Below are 13,723 nucleotides of genomic sequence, written 5' to 3'. Positions count from 1 at the left end.
GGGATTTGCTATCATTTGTCCTTTAACATACATTTATTACACCTGAATAAATAAGTTATAACTGCTAGGAAATGAAGATTGAGCTTTAGGAATGTCAAACTATAAACTTTTATCACTTTTATAAAAGGAATTAAATTACGAAAAAAGAAACATTAAGGATCAACCATTCTCTAAAGTCAGAATAAAACCATATGCAAAGTAATAATATTTACAGAATGTATGCTATTTCCAATATACTTTATAATCATTATAAAGGGAGGCTGTTAAAAGATGTATTAGCCACATATTTGAAAGTGGATATTAATATAATACCAGAACTATATGTATACCTTGAAATTGTCTAACTTTTAGTCCCAGAAACTTGCTTTCACTTTCTAAAAAAAAGCTAGAAAAGATGCTGGAGTACATTCGTAGGGATATTTGGTACTTCACTGATTTTTAAAGGACTAAACAGAAAAGACATCTCACTAATATTATTTTACCATGTTAGTATAACTAAAATTCCTGTCAAGTAACCCTAAAATTAGACCTCATGTATTTACTATTCTAACTTTTCCTGAGTAATAATTACAAAATCATAAGATTATGTGAATCAAAGAAGGCAAAACAGAAATAAAGGCATACGCGGTTACTGTAAAACTTTCAGTTTTTTTTTTTTTAAAAAGAACTAAAGGGAGAAATGAATAAATGCACAATCGTAGCTGAAAATCTTAACGCCTCTTTCTCAGAAATTGATAGAACCACCAGAGAAAAAATCAGTACGGCTATAGAAGATTAGGACACTATCAATCACCACGATCTAACTGATATCCATACAACACTCTACCTACAACACAGAGTACCTTTGGAAAGTAAACAGCACACTTCCAAATCATCCATCAAAGGATAAAAGCTTGCATGAAGTATATAGGCAGAAAAGATCTTAGTCTTAAACGTTCTTCTATCCCAATATTAACCAAGATAAACCATATGTTAGACATTAAATAAGGCCTGGTTTCAAAAGTTTGAATTTTACAGAGTATGTTCTCTGACCACAATGGAATTAAATTAGAAATCACTAACAATAAGATAAATAGATGAACCACAGAGATTTGAAAAATAAACAACACACTTCCAAATAACCCATGCATGAAAGAAAAAATCAAAAGAAAAATTGGAAAATACCTTGGTAATGAAGACACAACATTAGTGGGATGGGTGTTGAAGTGGAAGAGTTAGGCGCATGGATGTTGACGGGCCCTGAGAAAGAGCTGAACCCTGGGCTCAGGGGTGAGGTTTGGCCAAACCCCAGATGTGTTTATATTACATAGGAGCAGAAGAGACCCTGCCCTCCTTTCCTAGATAATTAATGCTCTAGAAATGTAAGAAGATTTCAGAAGAGAAATGCTTGCATGAAATACAAAGGCAGAAAAGATCTTAGTCTTTAAAGTTTTTCTGTCCCAATATGAAGTGGGAGTGATTTCTGAACCAGTAAGTGGAAAGAACCATTGAGCCTACAGGGACCTTGGGGAAGAGAACAAGAACTCAGAGGTGAGCTGTATGGGATCCAGAGATAACAATGGACCATAAGGAGATGATAGAATCAGATGTGCTCTCCCAATACCAAGGCACCAGGAACTATGATGTTATCAGTGAGAAGAAATGCCACTTGAGGTAAAGAATGTACCTCTATATCCTCCAATTCAAAGTGCCAGAACCCAATTTACTAAATTTGAGAACAAGAAAATTTACATCATCACATCCCAAAACAAGGATGAAAGTATAAAACAACTTATCATCAACTATGATGAGTTTTAGCTCATCTCCCTGAACAGTACTCTTCCCAGGCTTTCAGCCTCTGCCTTTACTACTGAAAAAGTCAAGGGCCCTCACCTCCTTGACCCAGGCCAAGTTTGTCTATTCTCTCAGAGTGGCCTATTTGGCATTTAAAGATGATGAATAATGAAGACCGAAGGAGAACTGATGCCTTTGAATTATGATGCTGAAGAACAATACTGAATATACCATGGACTGCCAGAAGAACAAACAAGTCTGTCTTCGAAGAAGTACACCCAGAGCACTCCTTAGAAGTGAAAATGGTAAGACTTATGTCTCATGTACTCTGGGCATATTATTAGGAGGGGCTAGTTCCTGGAGAAGGACATAATCCTTGGTAAAGTAGAAGGTCAGTGAAAAAGATGAACACCCTCAACAAGGTGGACTGACTGCAACAATGGGCTCAAACATAACAACAATTGTGAGGATGGCGCAGGACCAGGTAGTGTTTTGTTCTATTATACACAGATAGGGTTGCTATGAGTCGAAACCGACTTGATGGCACCTAACGACAATAACAACCTCATACTTAATGGTAAAATGTTTAATGTTCCCCCTAATAAGATCAGAAACAATGCAGGATGTTCTGCTATTACTATTTGCATTCAAAATTTTGCTGGACGTTCCAGCCGGAAATGAGTCAAGAAAAAGACATAAACGGTTAAACGGTTTACAGATTGTAAAGGAAGAAGTAAAAACAAACCAAAAAAACCCCAAACTCACTATTGTGAGTCGATTTCAACTCATAGAGACCCTATAGGACAGAGCAGAACTGTCCCCATAAGGTTTACAAGGCTATAACTGTTTACAGAAGCAGACTGGCACATCTTTCTCCTGTGCAGCAGCTGGTGGGTTAGAACCGCTGAACTTTCGGTAAGCAGCCAAGCGCTTTAACCACCAGGGCTCCTCCAGGAAGAAGTAAAACTGTCTCTACTTCATGGATAACATGATATGGGTATCATATAATTATTGAAAAGAGACTAGATGACCCAAATCTTATAACACCAATTTTTTTCAATTCTTTGTAGGGAAGTTAACTTTAACCATATTATTATGGTTTTATTTTTCACTCAAATTAACATTAGCAATTTATAGAATCCAAACAATATCAATATTTAATAACTCTTTTAGTATTGTGATACCAAAATTAGAATCTTAAGGAAATTTTAATACTTAGTTTATAATCCTCCCCCTTAATTTATAAGCAAAGTAGGTTAGCTTACGTTTCTCTCTCCATTTCAAGTTGTTTACTCAATTCTGTGGCTCTGAGCTCTAAATCACTGCTCAGCTGTCTCTGCTGTTGTAGATCCTGCAAAGCTTGCTCCTTGCTTGCTTTAACTTCAACAGTATCAGCTTCCAGTTTCTATGCAAGAAATATAGTATATATAGCCTTTTTAATGTTAGTGGTATCTATCTGTTTTGTTCTGTTGTACATAGGGTCGCTATGAGTCAGAACTGACTCAACAGCACCTAACAGCAATGACATCTATTATTAAACACTGTATCATTTTATTTATACATAAATTGCTGTTGACAACACAAAAATAGCTATAAAATACTTATGTTACAATAAAAGAACACATTCTGAAACTGTCACTGAGTAACGGGGCTTTTAATCTTGGAATAGTTAAGTGAACTTAGAATCCTAAGACTTTCTAAATGATAGGCAGTCACTAAGTGTTTGTTTTATAAAAACTAACTCTGAATAAGAGCATAAATCTTTAAAAACAGCATAAATATGAGTAAAACTCATTAACTCAAGTACAAAATAACAGGTTCACACACATGCTCACTCAAAATATACCTTATAGTCACAGTTAATAACACTGATGTAATTTTACATATTCAAAATTAGAATGGAGTTGTCATGTATTCCTTCTCATTAATACACACACACACACATATATGCTTTTTTTTTATGGTAACTTGAGAAATTTTTAACTGAAACAGATAATTAAACTTTATTACTTTTATTCTCCCTACTACCAAGCAATAAACTATTTGTGAATAAACTTTCAAATGACAGGAGTTCCAATTAAAAGGACTCAGAGTTATGTAAATCCTTCTCTGATATGTCTAATCATCATGGAACCTCTTAGTAAATCAACCCATTCACTTAGAGTTGTATTAAAATAAGACACAGTTATGATGGCCTGAATTATTATTTAATTAGAAGCAAAATCCAAACATTATAAATGTAAAGTTTAGAAAGGAAAAGGTATACCATATATGAAATACTATATTAGAATAAGGAGATATGGAGATGGAAGAATGAAGGAGCAGAAGACACTTCACAACAAAAATGACATGGTAAGTTCCCTGCAATTACAGAGTAGGTCCCTGGATGGCTGTCTCGTTGAAATAGTTATACAATACAATGGAACCAGTATATATGCTGACATTTATAAAAGCCATCAATTAATGAAGAAATAAAAAGTAAAGATGGAATTCAAAAATAAGACATAAAAATTACAACTAATTAAATTCTATATCATAACTGCAACCTTTCTTTGTTAATTAAAAATCTTTGATCCCATCTAAGTCATCAGTTTTCATTGCTAGAGTGGTAGAAAATTTGGCTAAATTCAATTTCTTTTATACATACCTTAACTTGGCCTTCTAGCTCTTCAGTTTTCTGTTCTAAAGAGAGATGTTTCTCTTTATATTCTTTAAGATGACTTTCCAGCTGACTGCAGTGTTCCTGCTTGTCCTGCAACTTTTTAGTTACCTGAGCCAATTGAGTACTGATCTTATTTAACTCCTGTAGAAATGTACAATTGAAGAAAACTTTGATAAGGTTTACTTTATTGTAGTACCCAAATGTTCAAAGTAAAATTGAAAACTCTACTTAAGAAACTATTTAGGGTAAGACCTCAAATAAGTCACATGATGTCTCAGAGGCTATATTTATTCACCCATATAAAACAAAGGTGTGCCCTCATGGCGCAACAGTTATGTGCTAAGCTGCTAACCAAAAAGTCCGGCAATTCGAACCCACCAGCTGCTCCAAGGGAGAAAAGACCTTGCAATCTTCTCGCATAAAGACTGCAGCCTAGGAAACCCTATGGGGTAGTTCCACTCTGTTCTGTAAGGTCACTACGGGTAAGAATCAACTAGACGGCACACAACAACAACATAAAGGACCTGAACTGATGCCTCGCACAGTTTATATGCATAACAATTTAATAACTTCGATGTTTTTCTTAAAAAAGTTATTTCAGGAGCCAAAATATAATATTAAACAGGCTAACGGTAAAATACTTTTAAATTATAATTAAACATTTTCAATGTTCAGGATACCATTTTAAAAATAACATTTAAAAATAATATATCTATGACACTTGTTCAACTCATTTGGAATATCCAGTGGCACAGAAAGAAAAAAATAAAAATTACTACAACCCAGATAATCACTGTTAATGTTTTGATAACTTTCCTTCCAGTCTTTTCTGTATGTTAGTTTACATATCTTTTTCTTTGATCTTTTACAATAAAAACAGGTACTCACTTTACGTAATTTTATTGCAACATCCTTTTATTTTACATAACAAAGCATCATAAAACTTTGGTATTTTCTATAATGCCATATATTTGATTGCATAAATTTCCATTTCATGGATATAGTTCATTTTTTAGCCAAATCACCTATTTCAGGAGGCCAAGATTGCTACTAAATTCTATGCATTTATTAGCAGAAACGTAAATAGCATCCTTAAAGCTATGAATAGTCTCTTAGGACAAAAGACACAGAGTGAGCTACAGAACATGAAAAATTCAAAGGTTTTTAAAAATACATTGCCAAACAGTCCTCCCCACCAAAAAGCTGAACTAATTTATACTACCACTAGCAATGTATGTAAGTGACTTATTCTTTCACACCCTCTCCACCTCTCCAGGGAAAATGTATCCCATTATTGTTTTAATTTACAACTGACTCTTAAAGAACTTGAACATTTCCTACTGTAGTTCTAATCATTTATATTTTTATAGGCTACTTTTTTCCTATATTAAAGTGTTTTAATTATTAAGGATATTAAGCCTTCATCAGACATACTTCAGAAAATGTTTTATTCTTTTGCTATTTGCCTTAAATTTTGTTAATAATGCTTTAGCAGATAAATTTTCAATTTTTGTGCAGTTATTTTTATAATTTTTTACAGTTTCCGACTCTGATCTTGTGCTTAGAAAACACTCTCCAGAGGTATTTAACAACATACATAGTGTGATTCCACACACATCCAAGGAAAATAGGATTGCGGCTAAGGGTAAACACAGGAAAATTATTTGTTTTTTTTCTTTTTTTTAACTCGATATACTTCTATATTGTTAAAAAAAAATTAAAGCAATAACTACTATTACTTCTTGCATAAAATAAATTTAAAAAATTTCTATCTGGTAAAAGGTAAGAAAAATCTACCAACATTTTGACCTTGGCGGTAAAATAAACCAAAAAATAAAAAACCAAACCCACTGCCGTCGAGTCAATTCCACCTCATAGCTACCCTATAGGACAGGGTAGAACTGCCCCATAAGGTTTCCAAGGAGCAGCTGGTGGATCCGAACTGCTGATCTTTTGGTTAGGAGCCGTAGCTCTTAACCACTGAGCCACCAGGGCTCCGTAAAATAGGCAGCTTCTATTCTATCAGAAGTGTTGAGGAAACTTCTGTATTTCCCCTAGCCCCTCACTGGCTCCTACCCCTCAAGAAAGGAGAGTAACTCATATTTAAGGTGGCCTATTTTTTTTTGTGTATGCACCGCTCTTTTCCTCCTTCCAAGTGGTAACTATATCAGCGTCACAGCCCAGCCTATCTACTAAGAACAGGTGTGGAGGTCTCTGTCTTTCCCAATCATTGGCACTTGATGGGATGAGGCAACAATTAGGAGTAAATGTTTCAGTTCCACATCAAGGTCTAGGCTACTGAAGAAATACGGTATTAGGAAGCCCAACCAGGGTTGCTTCTTTAAGTCACGCACACCAGTTGAGTTTTATCAAAATCAAAACTGATATTGTATATCTCTTTGCCTGACTCCTGCATCTGTTGCTCAATTAGTTCTGAACTAAGGAAACCCTGGTGGCATAGTGGTTAAGTGCTACGACTGCCAACCAAAGGGTCGACGGTTTGAATCCACCAGGCGCTCCTTGGGAACTCTATGGGGCAGTTCTACTCTGTCCTACAGGGTTGTTATGAGTCGGAATTGACTCGATGGCACTGGGTTCAGTTCGGTTAAGGGAGGAATTAAGGGGCATAAACAAGTCTATCATCACAAAATTCTATAAACCTGAGTATCATTTTTATACAGGTTTGCAATTAATTTACCTACTAAAGCACTATGTTATGGTATGAAATGGTATCAGGTTCCCCTACCTGCTGTTTATCTTGTAATGCATTTTGGGCTGTATCCAAATGATTCTGAAGGTCTGCTCTTTGAGCAGTTTTTGCTGCTTCTGCTGATAGCAATAATTCAGTTTTGGCTTTAATCTGTAACAAAATATACAAGTTATTTAATTTTTGTTTAGTTCTTGATTTCTCCTTGCTTGAATACACACTGCTTTTATTACTATATTATTTTTTTAAAAATTAGGTCCTTTGGTGAAATACATAAAGATTTAGACAATGAAAAAATATGTATGTGAAAATCCCCAAAACAGGAATGGGTAGGGGAGAAGACTTCTAATAATGTTTGGATAAATAGTGAAAAGATGTTCCTATATGGCACCAAAACACTGTAGCACCCTTTTGCTAAGAAAAAGAAGGTATACGTTTTTATTGAAAAGGGCCACTGTATTTTTCAGAAGTTGACATCTGAAGTTTGCCTGCTGTTATAAGTTAAATGGCTATGCCAAAGGAAATGACGGCTTAGAAGACAATTAAGACTTCCAGAAATCCAGAATTCAAAATAATCAGACTATGACAAATTCAAACTGGAAACACTGTGTGAAATTCAGTATTCCCTGATAAATTCTCACTTAAAAGGTTTTATTTTTGATGCACATAAAAAGTCAAGAAACAACACATTAAAAATGTATCACAATAAGCTTGAAATAAAATCAAACAAGCAAAAACACCTGTCTTGCTATCAAAAGTAACACTTTCAAGAGTTTGAATAACTTTAGTACAACTTATTTCAAAAAAGTAGAAAATGATAAACACATATTTGCAATTAAAGTATCTTGAGAAAAGTATGAAATGAGGACATTCTTCTAGCTGTTTGAAGAAAGGACTGATGAATTTATACTGCATGGGTTATTTAAAGCAGAAATGAAAAAAATTTAAAGAACCCTTTTTCAAGAACTATTTACATTTTCACAGAAACAATGGTTGTATCAAGGTACATGCATCTACACTGAATTAAAAGTTAAAACTAAAGATACATTCACTTTAAATGATAAGTAGTAAATCTATACTAAATAATAAATATACAGCACAGACTATGAAGAAAATATATTCTTCATTTATACACGACATTTCATCTATCTGAGGAATAAAAAAATTAAGGCAATACTTAAAGACTACGATAATTGCTCATGATCTTTTAATACAGGTATGCTTTAATTACTGTGATACATCTTCCAAAATCATGTTACACATAAAGAAAATTTGGGGGGGAATTAAGTAATAATTCCACTGGTTTACCTTAATTTAGAAATGCTTCTCATGGAGGGTAAAAAAATATAGCTGTTCATGTAGTGAGCCCCTCTGTTGACCCTTTCTGTGCAATAAATTCAGGCTTGACTAAAAAGTACCAACTGCTAAAACGGCATTGTTACAGCTTCTACATTAAATCCCTTAAAACAGTAAGACCCTGGAGAGCCCTCTCACAATACAGTGACATATATGCATGTAATTTACCTTGGTGATGTCACAATCACGCATACTAGGAAAAATCTTAGACGAATTTTTTTTATTATACATTAAAAAGCATGTTTCAGGACTGAAAACTAGAAAACCACTTAAAATCACATCTGCGTACTTAAAGGCACACTCCATCAAAAAAATATTACCATATCTGCCTTTGTTTACTGCACTTAAAGGAAAGTCACAGCCAACACCCTTTTGGTCAAATATTACTGGTTGACCCTCTCTTATTAATAGTATCACTAAAAGCACTAGAAGTTGTTATCAGATTCCCAATCCTTGGAAGAAAAATAATGCCATACTGCCTACTTTATGAACTAACACCAGTTTATGAAGAAGTTAACACTTTAGAGAAAAGTTTAAAAAACTGAGAAATACCTATAGTACCATTTTTCAAGAACTAAAGGCAAAGAAGCGGTTATTGCTAAGGTGATAAAGACAGCAACGACAATAAGAAAAACTGGCTGATCTAATTATAATAACTAGTTATCAGATAAACAGCAGTGAAGTGTGTGGTACTTTGTAAAGGGAAGGATCTTGTAATGCAAAAGGAATCAAAGACTATCTTAATCTATTCATTCATACATGTTCCCTTCCCTTACTCTCTCTCTCCAGTCCTCCCTCCCTCCTTCACCTCCCCTTCTGTCTTAATTCTGGCATCTATATAATGGACTATCATATAACTCATCAAATAAATATTGAAAAAAAATGAAACGTGGACTCTTCAAATTCTAATAAATGCATGTTACAATATCTTACTATTGTATTTCTTATTTCTAATGGAATAATTCTCTTAAAATAAAGAAAATTAAGGCTTAGAAATATTATATACCCTAATGTTACTGGGATGAATCAAAAAAACTGAAAATTACAAATATTAGAGAGGCTACAGGGAGCTTGGAACTCTCACACACTGCTGGTGGGAATGTAAAGTGATAACAACCATTTCGTAAATCAATACCGCGTTTCCTTAAAAAGCTAGAAATAGACCATACAATCTAGCAATCCCACTCCTAGGAATATATCCTAGAGAAATAAGAGTCATCACATGAATAGAATATGCACATTCATGTTCACTGCAGCATCATTCACAGTAGCAAAAAGATAGAAACAACCAAAGGGCCCATCAACAGATGAATGGATAAACAAACTATGGGACATACACACGATGGAATACTACATAATAATAAAGAATAATGATGAATCAATGAAACATCTCACAACAGGGATGAATCTGGAGAGCATTATGCTGAGTGAAATAAGTCAATCACAAAAGGACAAATACTACAGGAGACCACTACTATAAAAACTCATGAAAAAGTTTACAAACATAAACAATCTTTGATGGTTACTAGAGAGGGGAGAGGGGAGGTGAGAAAAACACTAAAAAAAAAAGAAAGAAAGAAATATAACTTTCTCTGCTGTACTACAGAATAGGAAACCAATGATGAGAAGAGAAAAAGAAATGTCTTAATTCCCATTCCATGATTAGCTCATTGAGAAGGCTGCTACATTGGCCTCTGAAAGAATATACATACATAATGGTACCATATAGAGATTTATTTTAAATCTAATCTTTAAAGTAAAATTAACAAGTAAAAGTTAAAAAATATTTAACATGGAAATCTAAGTTTAACCGTAAACTAAGCTTCAAAAACAGTAACAAGGACTTGATCAAAACAAAGAAAGGCAAAAAAGATCCAGCAGGTTCAGGAGGCATAATTTGCCACAAGAGAAAAAAAGAGGCAGAAAGGGAAGCTCAATAAACTGTCTAGATACTACCTTCATCTAATTCCCACACTCAATTTGTTAATATTAATTGGTACGGCAAAAGAAAGAACAGCATCATAATTTAAAATACTTCATGGTCCAAAAATGATGCTTAATTATTACAAACTCATTTGAAACAACATAACTCAATATTACCTGTATGTCAAGCTGGGAAACCTTCTCCTTACTTTCATTTAATTGACTCTTCAACTCATTGACACTGGTTTCTAGGGAAAGGACATGGTCTTGAGCAGCTCTAAGATGGGCCTTCTGTTCCTGTACCTGGTCATGCAAATTTTCTTGGGCTTGTTTATGGCTTTCTGACTGATTCTTCAGCTTCTCTGTTAGTTGAGTTACCTATCATACAAGCAAGACACTAATTAGAAAGTTTACAAATGATATAACAAGAATTAAAAAGCCCAAATTTAAGCACCATGAATATATCAAACTGCTCTATGATAGACCAATTTTTTCAAATAAAATTTTCCACATCTTTCCAAAAATAAATAAACATAATAAGAAATCATAAGAAATAACTTGAAAGTCAAAGGTTTTTATTACTGTTAAAATCAATCTTACCCACCCACTGCTGTTGAGTCGATTCCGACTCATAGCGACCCTACAGGACAGAGTAGAACTGCCCCATAGAGTTTCCAAGGAGCACCTGGTGGATTCGAACTGCCGACCTCTTAGGTAGCAGCCGCAGCACTTAACCACTACACCACCAGGGTTTCCAAGATCAACCTTACTGAGCTATATTTCTACGAAATAAAATGCATCCAATTTAACTGCACACCTTGAAGAGATTTGGTGACTGTATATACTCATTTAATCACCAAAACCAAACCAAACCCTTTGCCGTCGAGTCGATTCCGACTCATAGTGACCCTGGAGGATAGAGCAGAACTGCCCCACAAGATTTCCAAGGAGCAGCCGGTGGATTCAAATTGCCAACCTTTTGGTTAGCAGCTGAGCTCTTAATCACTGTGCCACCAGGGCTCCCATTTAACTACCACCAGAATCAAAATACAAAACATTTCCATTACTCCAAAAGTTTCCTCAGGCCCCTTTGCAATCAGTACCTCCCACCCATCTCCAGCCCAAGCCAACCACAATTTGACTGAATAATAAGAGCTCCTTATAGATTCTGGGTATTTCTGAATTGTCACATACATGTTTTGCAAATATTTTCTCCAACTCTGTGTCTTGTCTTTTATCTTTTATAATAGTATCTTTTGAAGAACATATATTTTTAATTTAGATGAAATCCAATTTATCATTTCTGCTTTCCTTTAGGATTGGGGCTTTTTGTGCGCTACCTAAGAAATCTATCTACTCCAAGGCCACAAAGATTTTCCCTTTTTTTTCTGGGGACTTCATAGTTTTAACTTCTTTATTCAAGTTTATGATCCATTTTGAGTTAATTTTCTTGTGTATTGTTTGAGGGGAGTCAAAGCTTATTTATTTCCATACAGATATTCAGTTGTTCTAGCACCATCTGTTAAAAAGACTATCCTTTACAATTAGCTTACCTTGGCATCTTTGTCAAAAAGTCAATTGACTATATGCATGTGTCTATTCTATTTTAAGGATCTAAAATCCATCCATACACAAATACTACCTGGTCTTGATTACTATAGTCCTAAAATAGGTAACAGAAATACTCCAGTCTCTATTTTTTCAAAACTTATTTGGCTACTTCAAATCCTTCTGTTGCCATATAATTTTTAAAACCAGCTTGTCAATTTCTACACAAAAGTCTGCTGATATTTTGATTCATATGGCTATGAATTTCTAAAGTATTTTGGGGAGAAACGCCACTAACAACACTGAGTCTTCCAATTCATGAACATGGTATGTTTATTTAGAACGTCTTTAATTTTTCTCAGCACTGTTTTGGTATAAAGGTCTTCTACATCTTGCATTAAATTGATTCCTAAGTGTGTTCTGTTGTTTTCTGGTGCTATTACAAATGGTATTTTGATTTCATTTTCTAATTGTTTCCTAATATATATGAATACACTTATTTTTTTGTATATTGACATTTTATCCAACAACCTTTCTAAATTCAAATTAATTCTAAAGGATTTTTCTGTAGATTCCTTAGGATTTTTTATGTTAACGATCTTCTCATCTGGCGAACAAAGGCCATCTTACTTCTTGATTTTTTACGTATGTCTTTTTCTCTACTTGCTTTTCAGAGTTTTGTCTTTATCATTGATTTTTGCAATTTTATGATGATGTACTTTTGTGTGGTTTTCTTTGGTGTACATGTTTAGAGTTCATTCAGCTTCTTCAATCCATAGATTTTTTTTTTTGTTGCTGTTGTTAAGAATATACTCAGGAAAACACACACGAATTCAACCATTTATACATGTACAATTCAATGACATTGATTACATTCTTCAATTTGTGCAACCATTCTCACCCTCTTTTCTGAGTTGTTCCCCCATTAACAAAGACTCACTGCCCTCTAAGGTTTCTATCTAATCTTTAGAGCTGCTGTTATCAATTTGATCCCATATAAATAGTTCTTAAAAAAGTATAATGTTCATGATGAGACACTTTTTACTAGCTGAGCTAAACTATTATTTTGGTTTTAAAAAGACTTTGGGGATATTTTTGGTGTAAGTTTTAAAGATTATCTCAGGGCAACAGTTTCAGGGGTTCATTCAGCCTCCATGTTTCCAGAAAGCATAGAGTACATGAGAATTTGAACTTCCATTCTACATTTTCCCCATTTTGATCAGGATTCTTTCATAGAATCTTTAATGGAAGAGATGGCGGAATAGCCAGATGCTTCCGTCGATTCCCTCTTACAACAAAGACCAAAAAAAACAAGTGAAAACGATTATATTTATGAAAACCTAGAAGCCCTGAACATCAAATGCACAGTTAGAAAATGGACTGAGCGGCGGGGGTGGGGAGAGTCGGTTCAGAAGAGGAGAGTAGTTCCCAGACCTGAATCGCTGGGTTCCCTCAGGCACCATTCCCAGGAGCAGCTGCAGTGGGCTGGTAGTAGCGTAAGGCCACAGTTTCCTCAGAAAGAACCAGCCAGCCACATAGCCTACTCACACCTCTGGAACCAGAGAAGAATGGCACTCTCAGCAAAAGCTAAGTACTTGCATAATTTTACTGTACCGCCCCCCCACCTCCAAGCCAGCTTCAGTGGCTATTGATTTCCCTGGGCCTGAGATAGGCCCCGTAGAGCACATACAGCCATCCTCCTGGCCTTGGAGAAGGAATAAGCTCGGAATTGGGGGAGAAGATAATTTGTCAGC

General features: G+C 34.8%; 1 protein-coding gene across 8 annotated transcripts in view; it reads right to left on the bottom strand.

The window, feature by feature from the left end:
• EEA1 (early endosome antigen 1) overlaps positions 1 to 13,723 on the bottom strand; it is a 334,017-nt gene that overhangs the window by 28,931 nt on the left and 291,363 nt on the right. For all 8 annotated transcript variants that reach the window (XM_064283738.1, XM_064283737.1, XM_064283739.1 and 5 more), the window contains 4 exons: positions 10,599 to 10,799; positions 7,182 to 7,295; positions 4,421 to 4,576; positions 3,039 to 3,178 (listed from right to left, as the gene is read on the bottom strand). In XM_064283738.1, the coding sequence (XP_064139808.1) occupies positions 3,039 to 3,178; positions 4,421 to 4,576; positions 7,182 to 7,295; positions 10,599 to 10,799 (611 nt within the window). The remainder of the gene's footprint in view (positions 1 to 3,038; positions 3,179 to 4,420; positions 4,577 to 7,181; positions 7,296 to 10,598; positions 10,800 to 13,723) is intronic.

The sequence above is a fragment of the Loxodonta africana genome, chromosome 4, assembly GCF_030014295.1.
Source record: "Loxodonta africana isolate mLoxAfr1 chromosome 4, mLoxAfr1.hap2, whole genome shotgun sequence".
In the NCBI taxonomy this organism is placed as follows: Eukaryota; Metazoa; Chordata; class Mammalia; order Proboscidea; family Elephantidae; genus Loxodonta; species Loxodonta africana.
This window is presented reverse-complemented; position numbering and strand designations above follow the sequence as displayed.